The sequence below is a fragment of the Sebastes fasciatus genome, chromosome 2 (genome assembly GCF_043250625.1).
Source record: "Sebastes fasciatus isolate fSebFas1 chromosome 2, fSebFas1.pri, whole genome shotgun sequence".
NCBI classification, from domain to species: Eukaryota; Metazoa; Chordata; class Actinopteri; order Perciformes; family Sebastidae; genus Sebastes; species Sebastes fasciatus.
In genome coordinates, this window is record NC_133796.1 from 25702833 (window position 1) to 25723723 (window position 20891).

At 35.8% G+C, this 20891-nt stretch overlaps 4 protein-coding genes across 5 annotated transcripts in view; 1 reads left to right on the top strand and 3 right to left on the bottom strand.

The window, feature by feature from the left end:
* slc22a31 (solute carrier family 22 member 31) overlaps positions 1 to 20891 on the top strand; it is a 284522-nt gene that overhangs the window by 173874 nt on the left and 89757 nt on the right. The window lies entirely within an intron of this gene.
* The window catches only part of ist1 (IST1 factor associated with ESCRT-III), a 102326-nt gene that overhangs the window by 27896 nt on the left and 53539 nt on the right, over positions 1 to 20891 (bottom strand). The window lies entirely within an intron of this gene.
* On the bottom strand, positions 2891 to 6074 carry rplp2b (ribosomal protein, large P2 b). 2 transcript variants are annotated; one of them, XM_074615874.1, is made up of 5 exons: positions 5918 to 6074; positions 4051 to 4174; positions 3894 to 3942; positions 3458 to 3550; positions 2891 to 3007 (listed from the first exon to the last, which is right to left on the bottom strand). In XM_074615874.1, exons 2-5 carry the CDS (start codon positions 4171 to 4173, stop codon positions 2928 to 2930), a joined length of 345 nt encoding a protein of 114 aa, XP_074471975.1. In that variant the 5' UTR covers position 4174; positions 5918 to 6074; the 3' UTR covers positions 2891 to 2927. The 2 variants fall into 2 exon arrangements, with proteins under 2 accessions (XP_074471975.1, XP_074471966.1); XM_074615865.1 differs by having other exon boundaries at positions 2891 to 3010.
* On the bottom strand, positions 12316 to 19446 carry lin7c (lin-7 homolog C (C. elegans)). Its single transcript, XM_074615448.1, has 5 exons — positions 19267 to 19446; positions 16861 to 16979; positions 16104 to 16175; positions 15725 to 15934; positions 12316 to 13965 (listed from the first exon to the last, which is right to left on the bottom strand). Exons 1-5 carry the CDS (start codon positions 19301 to 19303, stop codon positions 13798 to 13800), a joined length of 606 nt encoding a protein of 201 aa, XP_074471549.1. The 5' UTR covers positions 19304 to 19446; the 3' UTR covers positions 12316 to 13797.

Genomic DNA, 20891 nt, shown 5'->3' on the forward strand with positions numbered 1-20891 from the left:
ACTTCATACTTCTACTCAAATACTTTTCAGAGAGAAATATTGCACTTTTTAATCCACTACATTGACTTTAAAGTTGTGGTTACTAGTTGCTCTGCAGATTAAGATTTTGAATACAAAATAGCAACTAATAAAGCTCCACTTTACACATATGGCATCAATAATCATAATCCAATAGTATAATATACATTGTTCTGAAACTACCCATTCTGCATAATAAGTAATTGTACTGTTGACACTTTAAGTACATTTTGATGCTAATACTTTTGTACTTTTACAAAAGTAAAATTTTCAATGCAGGACTTTTACTTATAAGAGTATTTCTACACAGTGGTATTGGTACTTTTACATAAGTAAAAGCTCTGAGTACTTCTTCCACCACTGGTTATATTCCTCTAGGAAGATATTGTGCTTCTGACTCCACTAAATGTATCTGACAGCTAAAGTTATATAACATGCTGATTAATATTATTCATTAAAACATCTGATTGGTGAAGAATACATTATAGATTTAACTATCCGACAGATAAAGTAGTTAAAATAGGCCCACCTCGACCAGCTACAACATTAAAATGCCGCTTACATTCTAATGCATCAAGACAAATAATCCAACAATATAATATAACACACTGAGATGAGCCTTTCAGCACAAGAATCACTTTTACTTTTGACATTTTAAGAACCTTTTTGCTAGTAATACTTATGTAAAACTCAAAAAAAACTTGTAACAGAGTATTTTTACATTGTAGTATTACTATTTATTTATTTTCTATATTGTATGTCCTTCATAGACCACCCATCTCTATTTAGAAAAATAGTACATGATTAAGAAAAACATAAATTATGATTTGTCATTTAATTTTCTAACAAACCGTGTTAAGTAATGGACCGAATTAATGAATTAAAAGGCTGTGGGTTCACACAATTTAGGAACAAAGTACAGCTATGTAGCATAAAGAGTATTGCAGTGCCCCTATCTAATGATTGTGAATGGATAAACTAGCTCACTTGTTTTGGCAGGATATTTTAGAAGCATTAGAGTGTAACAAAGGGATCAAGTTTACTTATATGGCCCAACATCACAAGTTTATATCAGAGCAGAGGGATAACAATATCTACAGCATACGACATCCTCAGACCTTCAACATAACAAATATCAATAAACTCACATTATGAGTAGCTACTGTCTACTGACTCAGCTTTGAACACCACAGGATTAAGTAAGTCTTATAGTCACACACCAGGACATGACTAATTGTCTTATTGAGACATACAGTACTGTGTCAGCTGCCATGTTCAAAGTTCATAGTGTAACAAAGTTTAAGATTGTTCTGTCTTTGAAAAGGCCGCTAGATTAACAACCAGGCTCAGTGGGCATCAAAAGCTCTGCGGGTCCACTGGGTGGCAGCTGGTTGAATCTGATTTATTGTAATTTTCTGGGGAAATATCCATAAACTAAAGTACAATATCAACTGACATAATAAACACTGAAAGACGGGTCCTGCTCTATTACCTGATTTAAGGCCCTCTGTCAAAATCTAGTTATCTTGATATGGTACTTCTTACATTGTACATATTCCTAAATGAAATAGTGATGGGTTCATACATGAGGCGGGGCTTTGGCTCTATGCTGTACTCAGAGATCACCATATGACTTCACAGCTTTGATGCATTTCAATGTGTGTGTTTCAGAGGTGGGGCGACAAAATAAAGTTAACTAAATAAAAAGAAAAATTAAAACAATTTGCTGTATTTGTAAAGATATCTATATAAAATATGAATAACTATGAAAAGATTGTCTTTTCTTGCTTTGAACAGGCTGCATCCCTTTAAGTCCATTTATTAGATATTTTTCTTTTAGGGCCTGCCAGTATTAGCTTAGCAGCAAGGATTTATAGGCATTGTGTCTATTAGAAAGCACTTCATGTGAGGTGCATTTTCTCACAGGGTAATGACACCTGTAAGACTAAACAATGGAGTGTGACTTTCATCAATTAGTATTAAAATGTTTTTTTTTTTTTTTAAAAACACACCATTTAGTTATAGTGGTGTCGCAATCAGAATAAAACACACTGCATATTGACCTAAAGTTTAAAATCTGGTTAATGGTCTGGTGTCGCTACGGCATCCAAGCAACATGTGCACATGAAGAATGGTTGTGTGAGGAAGTGGTTAAACTAAGTGGAAGTGGAAATTAACTGTTATTTATCAATTTCACAGATGTTAACACTAAAAAAAACTCAGATTTCCCCAATTACTTGGGATGGCTGTTTTATAATGAACTGTCATGTCAGATTCCTATAAATGCATCTTGGAACCTCAAGATTGCAAAAATTGTATATTGTGAAACCTACAATTAATTCCTAGTCTCTAGTTCAAGACCAGTTTGTGTTTTATGCATCTGACATTACTTGTCACTTGAACTCACAACGTAGAAATAACTACATACCACCAGGTCACTTGTACCCATTGGTCGGTGTTTTTAACTGTAGTAGTAAATAATGCAGGTATTAGCATGGCCAGTCTGCTGTAGTGATCAATATCTATCTCAAGGATAATTCTAAATGTTTTTAACAGTGTCCCAAATAGAGGGCCTACTGCAGCTCCTATGTGTAGTCCAAAATACAACAGCGCCATCTGCTGATTACTAGGCTCAATTACATGATTCATTAGGCCACAACTAGCTGCAATAGTTTGGTAGTTGCTCCGGTATCCTGAATGTGCATAATCTAGTCACATTTAAAACGTTGGGATATAAGTGGCTTCTTTACAATCTATTTCAGGAGGTAGTTCATATTGTACCTCAACAGTGACATCTTTTTTCTACCCTACTAAAAGCAAGTAACACTTGATTTCCTAGGACATTCTGCAGGGAATAAAGACATTTAAATAGTTTGGTGTTTCTTATAAATTTTATTCTGAGAAAGAGTTTAGTCAAACAGGCCGAATCCCATGTCGTCATCGGACTCTTCGGCGGACTCCTCCTTCTTCTCTTCCTTCTTCTCCTCAGCAGCTGCAAAACAAAAAACACTTGATATTATTTCCTGCTATAATCACTGAAATATTTAACAAACCGCAAAGCGCATGAGTTAACCATGTTAAATCATGCAGATATTGATATTCATGTCATCGGCTGTTTGGTTTACATGACAAATTGTTGTAGGAATGCAAATTATCACACAAAGTTAATCCAAAACGACCGTGCTTAAAACCCTAGCATAAAAGACCCATAAATTAAGAATATCTATAAACAGATTACATCACCTACATGACTTGTACCCACCAGGTACATTCTGTTGGGTCGAAATTATGTAGATTTGTAAAATTCAATTCCACAATAAACTAATGACTAACTGGTTTGGCTGCATATAATCATATTAGCATACAAAATGAAGGCAAATGCAATGTGTGCCAAGTGTCATCGATGCTGACAAACAAGGTGCTAAGCTGGAAGGCTCACCTGCAGGGGCAGCAGCTCCGCCTGAGCCAGGAGCCGCAGAGCTGGCAACGGCCACAGCACCACCTGCTGGCACGCTGGCCAGTTTACCGTAACCTGAGGAGACACGAGTTGGCAGACATGAAGCACAAATGATAACACCTCAGCAGCCAGAAACAAGATAGGTCAGACAGCATGTTGTTATCATTAGATATAATCACACAATTTAGTTAGTAATACTCTGACATCGCTTGAATACAGTCTTTTCCTGGTCTCAAAGTGGGAACATGTTTTATCGGTTTAGCCAACTGAACTAACCTCTGCCTGCTATTTCAGCAGAATTTTGCCTCAAAGATTGTTATCACAAACTCCCAAGTTTATAGTAAATACAGTAAGGAAACTGTTCTACTGATTTAAATCTAAAATCAAAATTCATCACTACACACTGACAAACACTCACCTGTGGCAATCACCTCCTCCACATTCTTGCCTGTGAGCTCAGTGATGACCTGTTGAGAGAGATCAAATTAGTGAATATCACAAAGGTAGTGACTAGCCGCTGGTAGAAGAACTGCAGCCAGAAGATCAGAAACAGTGAAGTGCAGACAGCTCTGTACCTTGTCCAGGCGTGTGTCGTCGGCCTCAATGCCAACACTTTCCAGGATCTTCTTGATGTCCTTGGTCGCAGGGTTTGCATTGCCACCCAGGGAGGCGAGCAGGTAAGCGGCGACGTAACGCATCCTGCAAAAACAACAAGGAAGGTTCAAACTGTGAGCAGATGTGTTCATGGACATCACTGACCAGGAAGACAAATAAAAGACCATGTAATTTTTTTATTTTTTTTTAAATTCTAGGCTTTAAGTAACGTTTCAACTGATACTGATTTTTTCTGTTAAAAACTTTTAAACGCCTCTATAAACTAAATCAGTATAACTGCATGTACATCAACTTTGTGCCCATATTCGGCATTGGTCTATTGGGAAAATGTTTTGTGCCAAAAAGGTACAATCTCACTCTTTTGCCATTTTTAAAATGTTTAATATTATTCATCAAAACTGTAGCAATATTTTACAGTAATGCTCAAAAAGAGCTAATATTGTGTTTATTACATGGCAACAGCAAATGATTCACATTTGATCAAAATTTGATTTAGCTTTCCTGTAAAGTCTGATATAAACACACATACACGCCTTTGGCTCCATGCCTTTGTTATTTACACTTATTTATGATAAACATTAAAACCACAGATGTGGCATATACAAAATGTAGGCACTCTAACATTAAGTTCATAAAAGCACCTTAAATTAGCAAAAATCACAGGCCAAGCATGTATTGTTGCCTGCTGTCCACATTTCCAATATAAGTTTCTACTCTGATCTCTCTTAATTGTTCAGAAAGTATCTGAAGTCCTCACATTGCATGTTTCAGATCTAATCAAAGATTTTATTTTAAAGTTAAGTCTGGTCAACTATGAAATGCAAAACCTTTACCTTTCATTTCTTGATGGCTCACATCTTGATTTTAAGATACATTTAAGATTAATCTCGGTCACATACTTAAAAAACAACCCAGAAATAACCTCACTTTGCTCGGTTACAAGGACAATATCTATAGGCTGTGCTTCTTAATGCTTAGTTCACCTATTTAACTGCAATTTGAGCAGCACGCAAAAAAGTAGCTATCTTGTCAAACAGTATAAGCAAAGTAATTACATTAACTGTATCACTTTTAAGTACAGAAGATTGCAATAGTAAAACGTTTTTGAGTTGAATCATTAGTGCTAATTGGTGCTGATTTTCTACCTTTCATTTCTTGATGTCTCTCATTCACATACTTAAAAAATAATAATAATAACCTCACTTTGCACGGTTACAAGGAAAACATCTATAGGCTGTGGTTCCTACTGCTTAATTAACATTTAATTGCAATTTGTCAAACTTCATAATCTTCCAAGTTAGACTTCTTGTTTTCTTTGTTTTCTACACGTTGTATTTGGGCAAAGTAACTACATCAATTGTATCACATTAAGTCCAGAAGATTGCAATAGTAAAACGTTTTAAAGTTGAATATTAGCATGACATCTGTAAGTCAGTGTGGAGCTGATTCTCTGGCCTCATTGAGCAGGAAAAGATGATCAGGTAGCAAATCTGATCATCTAATGAGTGTTTAAGTTGACTTAACAACAACTACATCATAGCAGGTACTTAGCATACACTCTCTGTAATGAAACTAGATGGATTTACCCGGACGAAGCGTTTTAATTGTGCTGAAAGTCAGTTTTTACACCCATGTGGTCCCCGTTAGCATTAGCTAGCTCACTCAGCCGCCACCGACGTTGCGGTGATGAAAAAGGATTAATATCACATAAATGTCGTTCTTTAAGGTTGTTCAGCTACTGCGGTTGAGAGTTTACTTATTTATATCGATACCCTGCGTGTTCTCGCGGTGATAAATACATTTATTATGTGATATAAAGACACTCACTTTGAGCTAGAAGAAGGGCGCGTGTTCACTTCGAGGTTAGCACGGACAGAAAGGAAGTTACGTCACGTGATGACGGCGGAAGAAACCTCGCTTCTTCTTCGTGTTCAGATAGAAAGGCAGAGAACAGGTCGAGCGCCCCCTGCTGTTTCCTTTAAGGCAAGGCAGCTTTATAGAGCACATTTCAGCAACAGGGCAATTCAAAGTGCTTTACATAAACATTCAAGAACATTAAGACAAAGTGCAAAAGAACATTAAGACATAATTAAAACAGTTATAAAAACATTAAAGATTAAAAATTAGAAAATAAAAACAAGCTAAAAATAAAAGTTAGGATAGAAGCTAAAATAGAGTATAACACACAAGAGTAAAAGCTCTAGTGCAGTATAAGATCATTATCTGGTTTAATTAAAGGTAGCAACAAACAGGAAAGTTTTAAGCTCTGATTTTTAAATTTTATTGTCAATACCGATATATCTAGACACCTCTAATGTAATTCCATGAAATTGGAAGTAAAAAGTAAAAAATGACTGTCAAATAAACCAATAACATGGATACACCTCATTCAAGCTGCTTTAGTCAGCATTATTGTTTTGTGTCTTCTTATGACATGTGTTCAATCTCTCCTAGATTGTGTCTCCGTCATTTTAAAAAAAATGTTATATCTGTGTGGTAAAGAAGTTTTCTAGGACAAGTATCTTTAATTGTCTCATTAGAGAATACATTTTATAATTTAACTGCCTACTTTGTGGTAGAATTGGTGCTATTGTGACGATGCAAAGCAGTCTTATTTCTCTATTCACTTTCCAGCACTGTCAGCTTTTTCCTCCAAACAAACTGTGTGTAAGTCCAAGTGTGTTCTACTGTACAGTATATCAACATGAAGCAGTTTCTTCTTCCTTGTCTGCTCCTACTGCTGGTTTGGCTCCTGATCCAGTTTGGCCTCCTGTGTTGTCCTCAGCCCCTGCTGCTGCTGCTGCTGCTGCTGCTGCTGCTGCTGCTGCTGCTGCTGCTGCTGCTGGGCTCGCTCTCTGGTGTGATGGACTCTGGTTGCCAGAAAAGATGAAGTGAACCGTCCTCATGTGACTCTCTGCAATGGATTGGGTCCATCAGCAGCTGTGCTCAGGTCTCAAGCTGTAGTGTGAACAACCAGCTCTAATGAATCGCTGTCACGTGCGCTGTTTGGTTCCAGGCAACCAGCCACTGATCTACACCTGAGCTCCTCTCACACATCTACAGTATGTTTGGATGCATCTGGGTGAAAACACGTTTTAAACACAACTACATCCAGAGTGGGAATGCTTTAAAGACACTTGAACATTGACAGATACCAAACCCAATTTTACTTGTCAATTAGCAGAACTATTGTGTCAAGAAATTTCGCAAAGTTAAATCAATGTCTGATGAAAAAAATAAACAATCTAAAATTCACAAAGGTAGCATTTATTACAAGACTTTACTGCTTTATATCAGTAGTTCCCAAATAGGGACACAAATGACACAAGGGGAAAATGTGGAGAGAAACATTGTTTTCACAGATGTAACTGATAAAATTGCTTGTAGTCACCATTAATGTTATAAGTAACATCTGTGCTTTTCCTGCTATGACAGTCAAACTGTCTGCTGTGAAAAAGGCTTCTGAAACAGATTCATAACAATAAACAAATAGCGATTTGATGCTTGCAAGGCAACCAAAATTCAGGTTAGCAGGATTTATTCTGAATGCAGAACTGCATGTTAAGTACAAGACCGCGAGATTTATGAGAGGGAAGAATCCATGAGGAAGCCAATCTTCCTCTCCAGTTCATGCTCAATATAACAGGAAGATCTTTGTTCATTTGAATGTAAAAACTCTGGTAGTTGGGGCAAAGTTTTACTTGATATTTTCATTTTCAACTAATGTGAAACATGAAGTAAGGCATGACAGAAAATATAAGAAACCTCTTAGTCCATCCCTGTATATGTGAATGTCTCCACATACACATAACGCAAGGTTTCTGACCACAAAATTGGGATTACAAAAAAATAAATTGAACTTCACTTTTAGAAAATACTTCATTTGAAGTCCAACTGTCACATCCATTATGTTGAAACTGCCCTGATGCTCTCACCACGTTTATGTGTCCTTCTCTGAGGTAGTTTCCTGCTTTTCATACAATTAAGGCAAGACAGTGAAATAGGAGCATTAAAGTGGATTAAAGGGAAACATGTATTTGTGTGGCTGCTGCAGCACATCAGCAAGAGAGAATGTCAGATGTTAAATAACAAACAGTTTCAATAGTTGAGAATTCAAGTTTATTCAGGGTTCATTCCTCCAACAGTATTTGACAGCAAACATTTTACACCTCCCTCTACATCAAAGAGAGCTCTTACTGTGTGTTGTGTACATGCTCTTGATGCTGAATTTCCATAAAACATCTACCACATCCAGTATGTGTCAGGCATGACAATTATTCTGAAAAGTGAAGACTCTATTATGCAGCCTGTGAGCATGTCTTCTAAAACAGAAAACAGTGGTTCCCAACCTGTTTTCCCCCCTATTTGTGCCTAAGAAAAGTCGTGCCCTGCCAGCCATATTCTCTGACATCACCCTAAAAAAAATTACAAATCCTCAAACAAAATTCGCAAATTGAATATAGCGATTCAAAGTCTTTTTTTCAAAATAAATTTTTTTAATGAATATAACTCGCAAGTGTGTCTCCCTTTGTGTGCAGCAATCGGGAGAGCAGTCCGCAGTGAAAATGTTGTTTTTGAAAGGCTAAATGCCAACAAATATGGATTGAAGCAGAATATTTCATTAGATTCAGACATGTTGTGAATTTTGGAAATGATTACATTTATCTTTTTTCAATATTTTTTGTCTTTTGGATATTACAACGCTATGGAGTTATTGGAAATGTTTGGATCACACGAATCGGAAACAATCCTATGCAGCCACCACTGGAATCTAATTCTACAAATACTAATATAAAACATTATAACATTATAATATATACATATATAATTTATATTTATAATAATTGTAATAATTCTTTAAACAGAATGTGGCCAAAAATAGTTTTATATATAGTAAATTATCCATTGTGTGTTATGATTTTAGTTATACATGTACCAATGCATTTTTGACCACTTCAGAGCAGACAAATCTGGGAACCGCTGTTCTAAAAGAACAGACAAGTCTAATATGTTTGGAACAAAACCTGAACTTAATGATAAGAGACATGCCCATAAACATCTTGTTTATTTATTGTGGGTCAGAATAGCCAGAAAAGCATAATGCAAAATGTGACCGGCTGCAGAAGGACATCCTGGTATTTTTGACATACTGCATTTGACAAAGTATGTATTGGGACATACTGAATCTTTTTCTGGCATACTAAATAGTATGGTAGTATGCTTATTTGACTGTCTTTGCTGGTTGTTCATGATGTTATTGAACCTAAAGCTAAAATAAATCCAGAGTGTAAAAGATGATCAAGAAGACCTTCACAAATCATAAATGTAAGCACTGTTTATTATTTAACCTCTAGTCCAACTATTATTTTGTTCTACATCACAACATTTTACATTCCACATCAATGTAACAGTAAATTGGGTAAGAAACCAGAACGAACACAAAATGACACAGCACAGGTCTACAGGTAATAATCCTAAACAAGCACTGACTAAAACATCTCAAAACATTATCAAAGTTTTCACAAATGTTGCAAGTTTGGTCTTGGTACTAGAAAGAAAAGAAAATCTCAGAGAAGGAGTGCTGATGTTGGACAGCTGTAAGTCCATACAGTCGTTCAACAGCGCTGCTTTTCAGAGACACTTTTCTGATATGGCCTTGGTACACAGTCAAAATGGAAGTACCAATCATTCCTGGTATTTGTTTTTAGGAAAATCACTTATAAAAATTGAGAAAATATCAAAAGAAAACTATTATAAAAAATACTCTATTGACCATTCCAATATATAGACAAGGAAAACGGGTAGAAAGTCGAAGGGTACTTCACAAAATTTTGCAACTAAGTCAGACAAATGGTCAGTGACATTCAGTGGAGAGAGTGACTGTGCAATATCAATACCAAGTCTCATTACATTTTTTCCTGATTTACTATTCATGTGTGTAAGCGGTGAATCTAGCGAGCTAATGTTGGAGAAAACACAATCAAGGGACAAACTATACATTATATTAAGACTTTTATGTACACTTCTGCTAAATTTTCTGCCTCTAAAACAAAAGTGGCCTAACGAATGGTCTATTGCTAACCACACTTTCACATAAGCCTGTTCTTCTACATGTATCCGGACAATCATTAATTAGATAGCAAGGCTAATATCACATGGAAATTGTCACTGCATCTATTGATGGTGATCAATGTGAGAAAGTTACAAACATTGTAAATGTCTCATGAGATCATGTAACTCCAATGTTAGACATTTGTCCACACAGCCTTAAAGCAGTAAGTTCCAATAACATTCTGCCGTAAAATGACAACTATTTTGCACCATTACAGGATATTATTTCCAAAGTTTTTTAAATGACCTTGCATAGATAATTGATTTTTTCATTCAGTTTTTGCAGTGCGTTTGTTTTATTTTATGCTTTGTCCTAAAATTCAGCATTTTTCATAAGGAGTAAAGGATTACAGGGAGCACGGCCACCAAAATACAACTGGGCTACGTGTTCATTGTGTGTCATCAGTTTTGTCTTGCAATATTTAAAAGCAATATTAAAGTAACCTACAGTTTGATAAAGTTAATCCCGCAGGTAAAATGACATTTAAAGGAACAGCAGCCTTTATATTGACGTGGACGGTAATAATGGAGATTATGTAGAGACTAACAAACAAAAGTAAGAAGCCAAAGAGTGATTTGTTTGCTGCAATTTTAGTTTCAATTATTAAGTAAAAATAATCCTCACAGACTGATTTTTTTTTAGGAAAAAAAATCCAATCTTCAATATAATACTTTTGAATAAGCTGGACAATTTGCTGGAGCAATTGATGTCATAGGCAGCTGCCCTCAGTATGTTAAGAGATGGTGGATAAAATAAAAAAAAAATAAAATGAAAAAGTAACTACATCACAAAAGCAGCTACACAGACAATCAGCGACCTAATTTCAGATGCGTCGGTCACAAAAACTGTAATCAGGCATAATGTCATGTCGGTCATGACTCAACTGGATATCCATTTAACGCTACACTGCATTAAAAAGGAATTCATTTCTGAAGAAGAGTTCAACGATTCAAAGAGAGACTGAGGCTACACTGAAGGCAACGTTTACTTGTGCTTCTGGTACTTTATCCACCATCCATCCAACTGTACATCACATCTACCTTCATCGTTACATTCCTTCCTGTCTCGATGATGTGATGTGTTGATCCTGAGACTGTGCAATAGTGTGCCTTAGTCAGCCAAAGCCTAGTTCACATTATGCTGTATACATGATACTGCATCTACCTTTAGTGAATAAATCTCTGAAATTAAATTTGTTCTGGGGATATTCATATTGAAATGCAACTAAAAACTGAAAGCAAGCAAAGTTTCTGAATACTAATTCTTGTTTGAATAATTGAATAATTCAATATTTGAAAGCAAACCATGACTTGCAGACTTGTTTGATTGACATGTTGCATGTAGACATAAGGGCTGGATTTGGGCCTCTCAATTAGTAAAAAGGTTTTTTAAGCATTAATATTCCACATCATATGAAGGAATAGCCATATGAAAGCTAAACGTGCATTCAGAAAACACTTTAAAACAATAAAAACGTTGTTTATAAGTGTTGTAAACGTGGGATGAAAGCCTACATAAACAGTATGTTGGGGGTTATCGACACTGTTTTGACATTAATCTGCTTAAAACCGCATATCAGAAGAACCATGACTGTTTGGCAGTATTCAGTAACAAAATGTTCATTATCATTCTTATTTTAACATATTGTGCAGTTTGTACAGTATATTATATACATAGTACATGGGTACCATTAAAACGTTGGATTTAATGGAGCAAAGAGGATTATTAGTGATGATAAAAGAAAAATGACAAAAAAGAACGGAAATACACACAGGTCAACTTATTACTAAATTATTGAATTGAATGGGAGTGCTCTTGTCTTTGAAAGGAGTGGAAGCATCATAAAAGTAAATGGTTATTTAAAATTCTAGACATTTTTCAATACATCTTATCCCAGCACTGGTGTCATTATTTTTAACTTTAATCCAAAGCCTTTAAAGATGACAATTAGAGCTGCAACTATTAAATTAATTGCCAACTATTTTGATAATCGATGAATCTGTTCGAGTCATTTTTAAGGTCTAAATTCTCTGATTCCAGCTTCTTAAATGTGAATATTTTTGGGTTTCTTTACTCCTCTATTACAGTAAACGGAATATCTTTGAGCTGTGGGAAACACTGACAACTAATCAACTTATCGATTAATCGAGAAAATAACCGACAGATTAATCGACAATGAAAATAATTGTTAGTTGCAGCTCCAATGACAATGACTATAAGGATAAAAACAAGTTCAAATGAAGCGAATGTTTCATTTAAGACACACTTTAGCTCTGCAAAACTGACGGAAAAATTAAATGTGCCAATGCAGCAGATTTACAGCATAATCCCCTAAACGCTGTGTAAAGTCTGAATATGAAGTAGCCATCTATCAGCCATGAACATCGGCCATTTCATACATCAAAACAATGATGAAAGCTCACATTGTGCATTATTAAGACCTTTAGAGATTGTTTGATATAACAAATGTCTTATTTTTCCGCATTTTGAATTTTCACTGAATGATGCAAACAAGGAGTTTTTTTTTTTTTAGCAAAGATCAAAGACATATGTTAAGTAACTGGCTTCTTGTTAAGTACTATACCTGGCAAAAACATGACATATAGTACATTCCTGATTTATGTCAAAACAAATTAATCAGAAGCTGAACAGGTTTTATCTCACGTCATGCTGACAGCAAACTCTTTGCACATGAAGGTTTATTACTTTGTTAAAGGTAGAAATGTGAGTCTCTGTGGTGGCAGGAATAGTTGCTGAGACCCCATTACATCACTTACAGTACCTGCTGAGCTTTTTATAGTGTGGTATAATGTTAGAAAACTTAAAAGGTAAGCCCAGAGAAAAATAGATAACCCATCACTTTTGTTTTGAAGAGTCCTTTCAGTGGTTTCCCTTATTATCCAACATATAACTATCTCTTTTTAACTAATTAAATCAACTCTTCCAAAAACGTCCCTTCTCTGGACATGCCTGTAGAGCGGCAACAAAAATAAAACTACATCTTTTTTTTTAAATTTTGCAAGATTAAAGGGTTTTTACATATGTCTACCATGTATTTACATCAAATCAAATAATCTTTGAGAATAACAGATGCAAAGCGTGTAGTAATTCCTGCCACAAGCATTTAATTACCAGTAATTGACTTTAAACCATTAAAAAGAAAAATGTGATCACAGTACATAAGATAAACGTGTTTGCCCTGAGGCACTTGGTAGTGGCTGTGATAAAAAGAATTAAAAACACTACCTTTCCAGTCAAAGGAACTGTGTAGTTGGTCTCAAAAGCACTCAGAGTTGCATTCAAATTGTCAATTCAAAAATAATGCACACGCGTGAGTGACAACCTACGCTGACAATCATGATCATTAAAGTGTTTGTCTATAGTTGTAGTGTCCAGTGTAACAATGGCGAATATTAAAAATGCTACAGAAAAGGGTAGAAGCACAAGATACAGTATGTGTGAGTAGGAAGTAAAACTAAACTTGTGTGTGTGTTGTGCCTTTTTTGGGGCAGGGAGATAAGAAAGAGACCAGAACATATGGCCAGAAGGCTAGAGGAGGAGAGACATGGGAGCTGGGCATCGACATGTAAAAATCCTACTGGGGGTAGTTGTTCTGTTGCCGGCGCTTCGCCGACCTCATTTTCTCAAAGCGTGACTCCATCTCCTCTAGGACTTTGGGGGTGTACCTTACTACCAGCTTCACTGTACCCTGAGCCGCTTTGAGGAGTTCCACTGCTTTCTCGTGGTGCTCACCTTCCACGCTCTGGAAAAACACACAGAAACGCACTGTAAGATTTTATCACAACGAGGAGTAACTACTATAGTTAAGTCTACAGTTTTTATAGGTTTATAATCTAAAAAGCAATATAATGAGGGCAATTGTTAAGCAACAAAGTATGTCGTAACCTTTGGAAGAAACAATAACCTCAGCACTTAATAGGTATTGGGAGTGAACATAATTCCAGCTTAAGGTTTGGCAGCCTTACCATATAAAAGGTTATTATTTGGAAATTTTAATGAGCGAACAAACTCAAAATCAATTGGATGATTGTCTTTGGCTAATCCTGGAATCTTAAACTAACTGAGCACATCTGCTGAATGAGCCTTAACAGCGCCCTGTGGCGGGGTTTGTTTACATTCACTGTTTCTCAACTAAATACATTGTGTGTATCCTTGAAGCCTAATAAATGTGTTAAATGCATTTTTCTTTCTCATAAAACATTCTACGAGACAATTTTCGGAAGAATTTGACACCTACATTGTTAACATCCATATTTGCTTGCTAGCAGTCTTCACAGTTATTGGCTGCGATTCTTACAACCAATGACTGTCGATCAGTGGAAGAGTGTAAAACCATCGGTATGCGTCACCTACATGCATGGGGGAATGCTTGAGTGTCCTCACTGACTAATCAAAGACCAGCTCTTAAAAACATTGGGCCTCATGCAAGAATCACTCGTACTAACAGATTTGTTCTGTAGTGACTTGTATGAGTGATTTAGGAGAATTTGCCGCATTCATCAATTTTCTTGTATTTGGAATTTTCTCTTAGGCACAAACACAATTTACGAGGAGTCCAGACGTAGTGGGAGTCATGCAATTATTCTTCTGTTATTCTGCTAAACCTAAGTTTTTCACTGATGGATTGTATATTTTATTACTTTGAAGCAATTTTGAGTTTGAAAATCCTAAATTACAATTCATAATTATGATGACATTATCCTGTTTGACTCAGCAATTCGAATTATAATTTAATTCTAAATGTATTCATATAGTCTAAAGATATCATTACTTTAAATTGTCAGTTGATGCTTTCGTATAACACTGCTATATCAATATGAACATCTCAAACTGCAAAACGACTTAAATTATGCACTAATTGAAGGTTACTTTGTCTCTGTATATAATAAGGTCAACAGGAAGTGTAACCAGGCACGTCATTGCTGACTGACTTCTTTTGGATGCGCGTTAAGCCCTTGGAAGAGAGTGTCTTTGGACAGCGTACTGATATATTGGCAGAGACCAATGTATGGGGAAGGACGTGTTACCTTAAATGGTATCATTGGGGCATTAAATGTACTTGTTTACAATTCTCATAAACATGCGCTCATTTACGCACAGATGGCATTCATCATGTTTACGCAGGTGATTTACAGTTATCTAACTAAACTCTATGAACAGATACAAGTTGTAGATCGCCCCAGCTCTCTGCTAAGGAAGCAGAGGTCAGCTTTGGAGAGAGTCTAAAGACAGAGGGTGTCGTAAGCTGTATAGATTGTAAAGCCCTTTGAGACAAATTTGTGATTGATGATATTGGGCTATACAAATAAAACTGACCTAACTTGAAGCGTAGAAGTGAATTTGAGAGGTTTTAAATTGTTAATCTGCCCTAATTGCTGAAGTGTTTAGTTTATCACCTGGTGGATAATGAAGCCGAGAAAACATCGGCTGAAGTGCATGTCAAGCTAAAGCTTCACATTTAACATCTTGGAGTAAGTCTTGATTCTGTGAATTGAACGTACCACCCCGTTGACAGAGAGAAGCTGGTCGCCTCTCTTCAGGCCTCCATGTCGGTCAGCGATGCCTCCTGGGATGATCCGAGAGATGTATATAGGCGAGTTTTGCTCCTTTCCACCCATTATATTGAAACCCAGGCCCTCTTCTGTCTTGGGTAGTTCCACGACACGTGGATGCGAGTGTCCCTCACTTGCTGCAAAAGCTGCCACAGTAGCCTACAAATAAACAAAGTGGTGTTGTTTAACCTTTGCAAATACACTGTATTTACTGCACTCAACATGCAATGTGAAGTGTTCAACTAGAATGCCTTTAAGAAACAAATGGTCTGAAATTAAGATTAGAGAAAGATGCTTGTGCATTTGATGGTATTTGACATCGGTCTACCTTAGCTGTGGCGTTGGCTCTGACCTCAGGACTGCTGTTGATGTCCACTGTTTCATACACATGTTCATAAACCTGGAGAAACATTGTTGGACAATATTTCATCACATCCCAGCAACAGCTGTCCACATTTCCAAAAGGGGAACACAAAATGATCAATTTAGGGCTGGGTGATATGGCCAAAATCTTCTATCACGGTACAGGTCATTTCATATCTCGATAACGATTTAACGATTTATAGCATGTTTTGTGGTAGTTCAATAAATAAATAGTCTATATGAAATAACCACATGGTAAGGGCTATTTTTGTATACTCCTGTGTGAATTAAATACTTGACAAATGAAAAGAGCGGTGTATTTTCTCACTTAATTAAGAACTTTAGTGTAAAATTAACATAAACAGTTTCAAGTGAAATTATAGAGAAAAAAATATAGAAATATTTCCATCTATACATTGACTATGCTTACATGCATGCACACACAGAGAAACCAGATTAAAATGATAGTTTGATTTAACTGAGTTTGATCAGATTTTAGTTAGTATGTGCCTGTAATTATCAGTTTAGATGACGTAACTGTGTATCACAATATCTTAATATATTATTTAATCATGATTCGATTCCATTAAAAGACGATAAATTATCATATTGAATTATCGCCCAGCCGTAGATCAAACTAAGTTTAACACCAGAAGAGAAACATGAACTAATGCCATCTCACAGTTAAGTGTTTTAGGAATAACAAAGATAAAGTGTCTCACTTCTCTGACAGCGTTACAGAATTCACTCTGTAGGACCCTCTGCAGCGCCTGCAGCTTCTGGGGAGGAACTTCCCCCGTCCTCTGGAGCTTATCAAGCAGTTCAACAGCACGGTTAATATCTGTCAACAAGAACACACACACCACCGTCAAGCTTTTCACTGAGATCTGCAAATGGAGACATTCACATAGGCAATGACTGTTTCCTGTGTGAATGTCAGTCCTCAACCTGTTCAAATGTAATAGTAAAAAGCAAGACACTATGAATAGGCTTATTTCTATCAATTAACATCTCTTTAATTAGTCTGAGAATTAATTTACCTTGATTTGCACTACATTTGTTCTGATTGTAAATACTTTTCTCGATGAATCGATTAGTTGTTTGGTCTATAAAATGTCAGAAAATGGGGGGAAATGTTGATCATTGTTCCCCAAAGCCAAAGATGACGTCCTCGGGTGTCTTGTTTTGTCCACAACTCAAAGATATTCAGTTAACTGTCATAGGAGTAAAGATATCAGAAAATTTTCACATTTAAAATCAGAAAACGTTGACTTTTTTTTCTTAAAAAATTACTCAAACCGATTAATCGATTATAAAAATAGTTGGCGATTAATTTAATAGTTAAACGATTAATCGTTGCAACTCTATCACACTCCATAGCAAGATATAGTGCTAATGATAAACTGCATTTTCATTACGTAAATTTCAATGCCAGAATATCATTAACTTCATGTTTTACAAATGAATAATTGCCTCTACCACCACAAACATTATCAGCTGTTCTGTCAAAATAAATAACAACCATGTGACCTTACATCAATAGGGACAAAAACGTGTGAGCAGTTTTCCTCCAATATTCTGTTATGTTATACTTTTACATTAAGAGTTTATTTTTGTTCAATTGAAATAGTCAAATTGAAGAAAAGTCATTTTTCTCTCTTAATCTGTGCTAATTGATTAAATCATTAGCTACACTTCCTTCAACATCTCAGTTTCACATATATTTACTTATAATCTACTTCAGCCTAAATTAACTTTACATGTTTAGGGGCTTGTTAAAATAATAATAATAAAAAAAAACACAGTATATTATAAGCAGACACAGCAGGAGCTAATGTCAGCATGTTTTTAAAAGGAAGACTGAGGTTGAAAAAAGCCTGTAATGTTAATAATAATAAATAAAAAATAAGAATTGCCTCTGCCACCACAGAGAGAGATGGGGCAAACATTATCAGCTGTTCTGTCAAAATAAATAACAACCATGTGAACTTACATCAATAAAGACAAAAACAAGTGTGAGCAGTTTTCCTCCAATATTCTGTTTATACTTTTGCATTAAGAGTTTATTTTTGCATAAAGAGTTTATTTTGTCTGAAATAGTCAGATTAAGAAAAAGTAATTATTCTGTTAATCTGTGCTAATTGCTACTGTAGCTGATTCTGATTAAATCATTAGCTACACTTCCTTCAACATCTCAGTTTCACATATATTTACTTATAATCTACTTCAGCCTAAGCTAACATTACATGTGTAGGGGCTTGTTAAAATAATAATAAAATAAAACCCCTCAGTATATTAAAAGCAGACACAGCAGGAGCTAATGTCAGCATTTTGTTAAAAGGAAGACTGAGGTTGATAAAGGTCTGTAATGTGGATATAATTGCCACCACAGAGAGAGATGGGGCAAACATCATCAGCTGTTCTGTCAAAATAAATAACAACCATGTGAACTTGCATCAATAAGGACAAATAACAAGTGTGAGCAGTTTTCCTCCAATATTCTGTTTATACTTTTGCATAAAGAGTTTATTTTGTCTGAAATAGTCATTTTGAAGTAAAGTCTCTTAATCTGTGCTAATTGCTCCTGTATCTGATTCTGATTAAATCATCAGCTACACTTCACTTCAAGTTAACATTACATGTGAAGGGGCTTGTTAAAATAATAATAAAAACGTGTATTACAAGCAGACACAGCAGGAGCTGTCAGCATGTTGTGAAGAGGAAGACTGAGGTTGTAATGTTGATATATTTCTGGTGCAACATTCACTGAGCCTCTCACAAGCTAACGGTAGCTAGGCTAGCTGCTCAGTCTGTTGTCACTAATATGAGCTAGTTAGCTAGTTAGCTAAGTAAAACAATTTAACATTACAACTATCAACTACTCTCTAGAATATACACATTCAGTAAAAGCCATACAACTTGCTATCAGCAAGACATCGTTAAAGCAAAGTTGGCCAATTAAACAAGAAAGTATGAAGTCAAAAACAATCACCTAGCTCTATGCTAAGCTAACGCTAAGCTAGGCTAGGCTAGGCTAGGCTAGGCTAAGCTAAGCTAAGCTAGGCTAACGTCTCCATGGACACAACAATATCTCTCTGAGCTAACTCTAGCTAGCTAATTAACTTTACCTCTTTCCAGCCGGACGGGCTCACCAAGCGATGCCATTCCTTTAGATGAGGGTCTGTTTGTTCTCGGGGAGATGTTGCGTTAACCGCTAGATATATATGTTAAACTAGATATATGTTAATCCTCCTGCTGACAGTTACCGTGCGCTTAAACCGAGACGGTAAATCAGATTAGCCAAAGCTAGCCTGCTAGGCTAGCTGCCAGCGTCATGGTGAGTTCAGGTGAGCCTCGTAAAGTGCACCATCCACCAGATCTCATCATGTTGTTCTCCTTAGTTACTGGATGCTGGTGAGTCACCACTGAAGGCCTCTTCCCTAACTAATGTGATGCAGTTAATACTTTATTTACAAACAATACAGACCTAATTAAGTATTTATGTAACTCCGTAAATAAACAAATAAATAAATGTATATATATATATATATATATACATATGTGTATATATATGTATATAAGTGTATATAGAAAAGAACAGATTGTATTTTTAAAGAAACTTTCTCATGTCAATTTGTCCTAGAAATGTTTTAATAAAAAAGATGTGTGCAACTTATGTATATATATATATACATATATATATACACATATATACATTTATTTATTTACGAAGTTATATAAATACTTAATTACGTCTGGATTTTAACTGCATCACATTTGTTAGGGAAGAGGCCTTCAGTGATGACTCACCAGCATCCAGTAACTATGGAAAACAACATGTGTGTGTATATTTAATCGTGATTAATCACATAATTGTCCATAGTTAATCGTGATTAATTGCAAATTAATCACACATTTTTTATCTGTTCGAAATGTACCCTGAAGGGAGATTTGTTAAGTATTTAATACTGTTATCAACATGGGAGTGGGCAAACATGCATTCTTTATGCAAATGTATGTATATATTTATTATTTGAATTCAATTACAAACAATGACAAATATTGTCCAGAAACCCTCACGGGTACTGCATTTAGCATAAAATAATATGCTCAAATCATAAAATGGCAAACTCAAGCCCAACAGCTGTCTGTGTGTCAGTGTGCTGACTTGACTATGAATTGACTAAAACTGCATGTGATTATCATAAAGTGGGCATATCTGTGAAGGGGAGACTCGTGGGTATCCATAGAACCCATTTTCATTGACACATGTTGAGGTCAGAGGTCAAGGGACTCCTTTGAAAACGGCCATGACAGTGTTTCCTCGCCAAAATTTAGCCTAAGTTTTGAGTGTTATTTAGCCTCCTTTCGACAAGCTAGAATTACATAGTTGGTACCGATGGAGTCCTTAGGTAGCTTTAGCTTTAAAACTGACCCCGCTACAACCTAAAAGTCGCGCTAATGCGTCAAAGAAATTAGAGCATCACAATTTGATTTATCATAAATATCAATATTTATCCCAATATCACCCATGGCTTAGTGGAATGGACAATGGAAGTTATTTCTTTTCTTGAGGATCCATCCTTACACCTCTAGTGCCTTGGTGCATATTTCATTTCAGGAGTTGATTCCCACTCTAAATGTACAGACAGATAGTTTCTCACACTCAGGTTTAACTTTAAGTACAGTATAGGTATTGGGTTGTGTAAGTCATGTGTAATGTTGACATGGGATATGGAGAGGGGTCATCCTT

Coding starts and splice junctions, on each gene's coding strand:
- rplp2b (XM_074615865.1), bottom strand. CDS start 4,173: ATGCGTTACGTCGCCGCTTACCTGCTCGCCTCCCTGGGTGGCAATGCA. Junction 3,943..4,050: donor ACGACACACGCCTGGACAAG/GTACAGAGCTGT, acceptor CTCTCTCAACAG/GTCATCACTGAGCTCACAGG. Junction 3,011..3,457: donor CGGAGCTGCTGCCCCTGCAG/GTGAGCCTTCCA, acceptor TTTGTTTTGCAG/CTGCTGAGGAGAAGAAGGAA.
- lin7c (XM_074615448.1), bottom strand. CDS start 19,303: ATGGCATCGCTTGGTGAGCCCGTCCGGCTGGAAAGAG. Junction 16,980..19,266: donor GCCCGTCCGGCTGGAAAGAG/GTAAAGTTAATT, acceptor TCTTGTTGACAG/ATATTAACCGTGCTGTTGAA. Junction 13,966..15,724: donor TTCTCTCTGTCAACGGGGTG/GTACGTTCAATT, acceptor GTGTTTTTCCAG/AGCGTGGAAGGTGAGCACCA.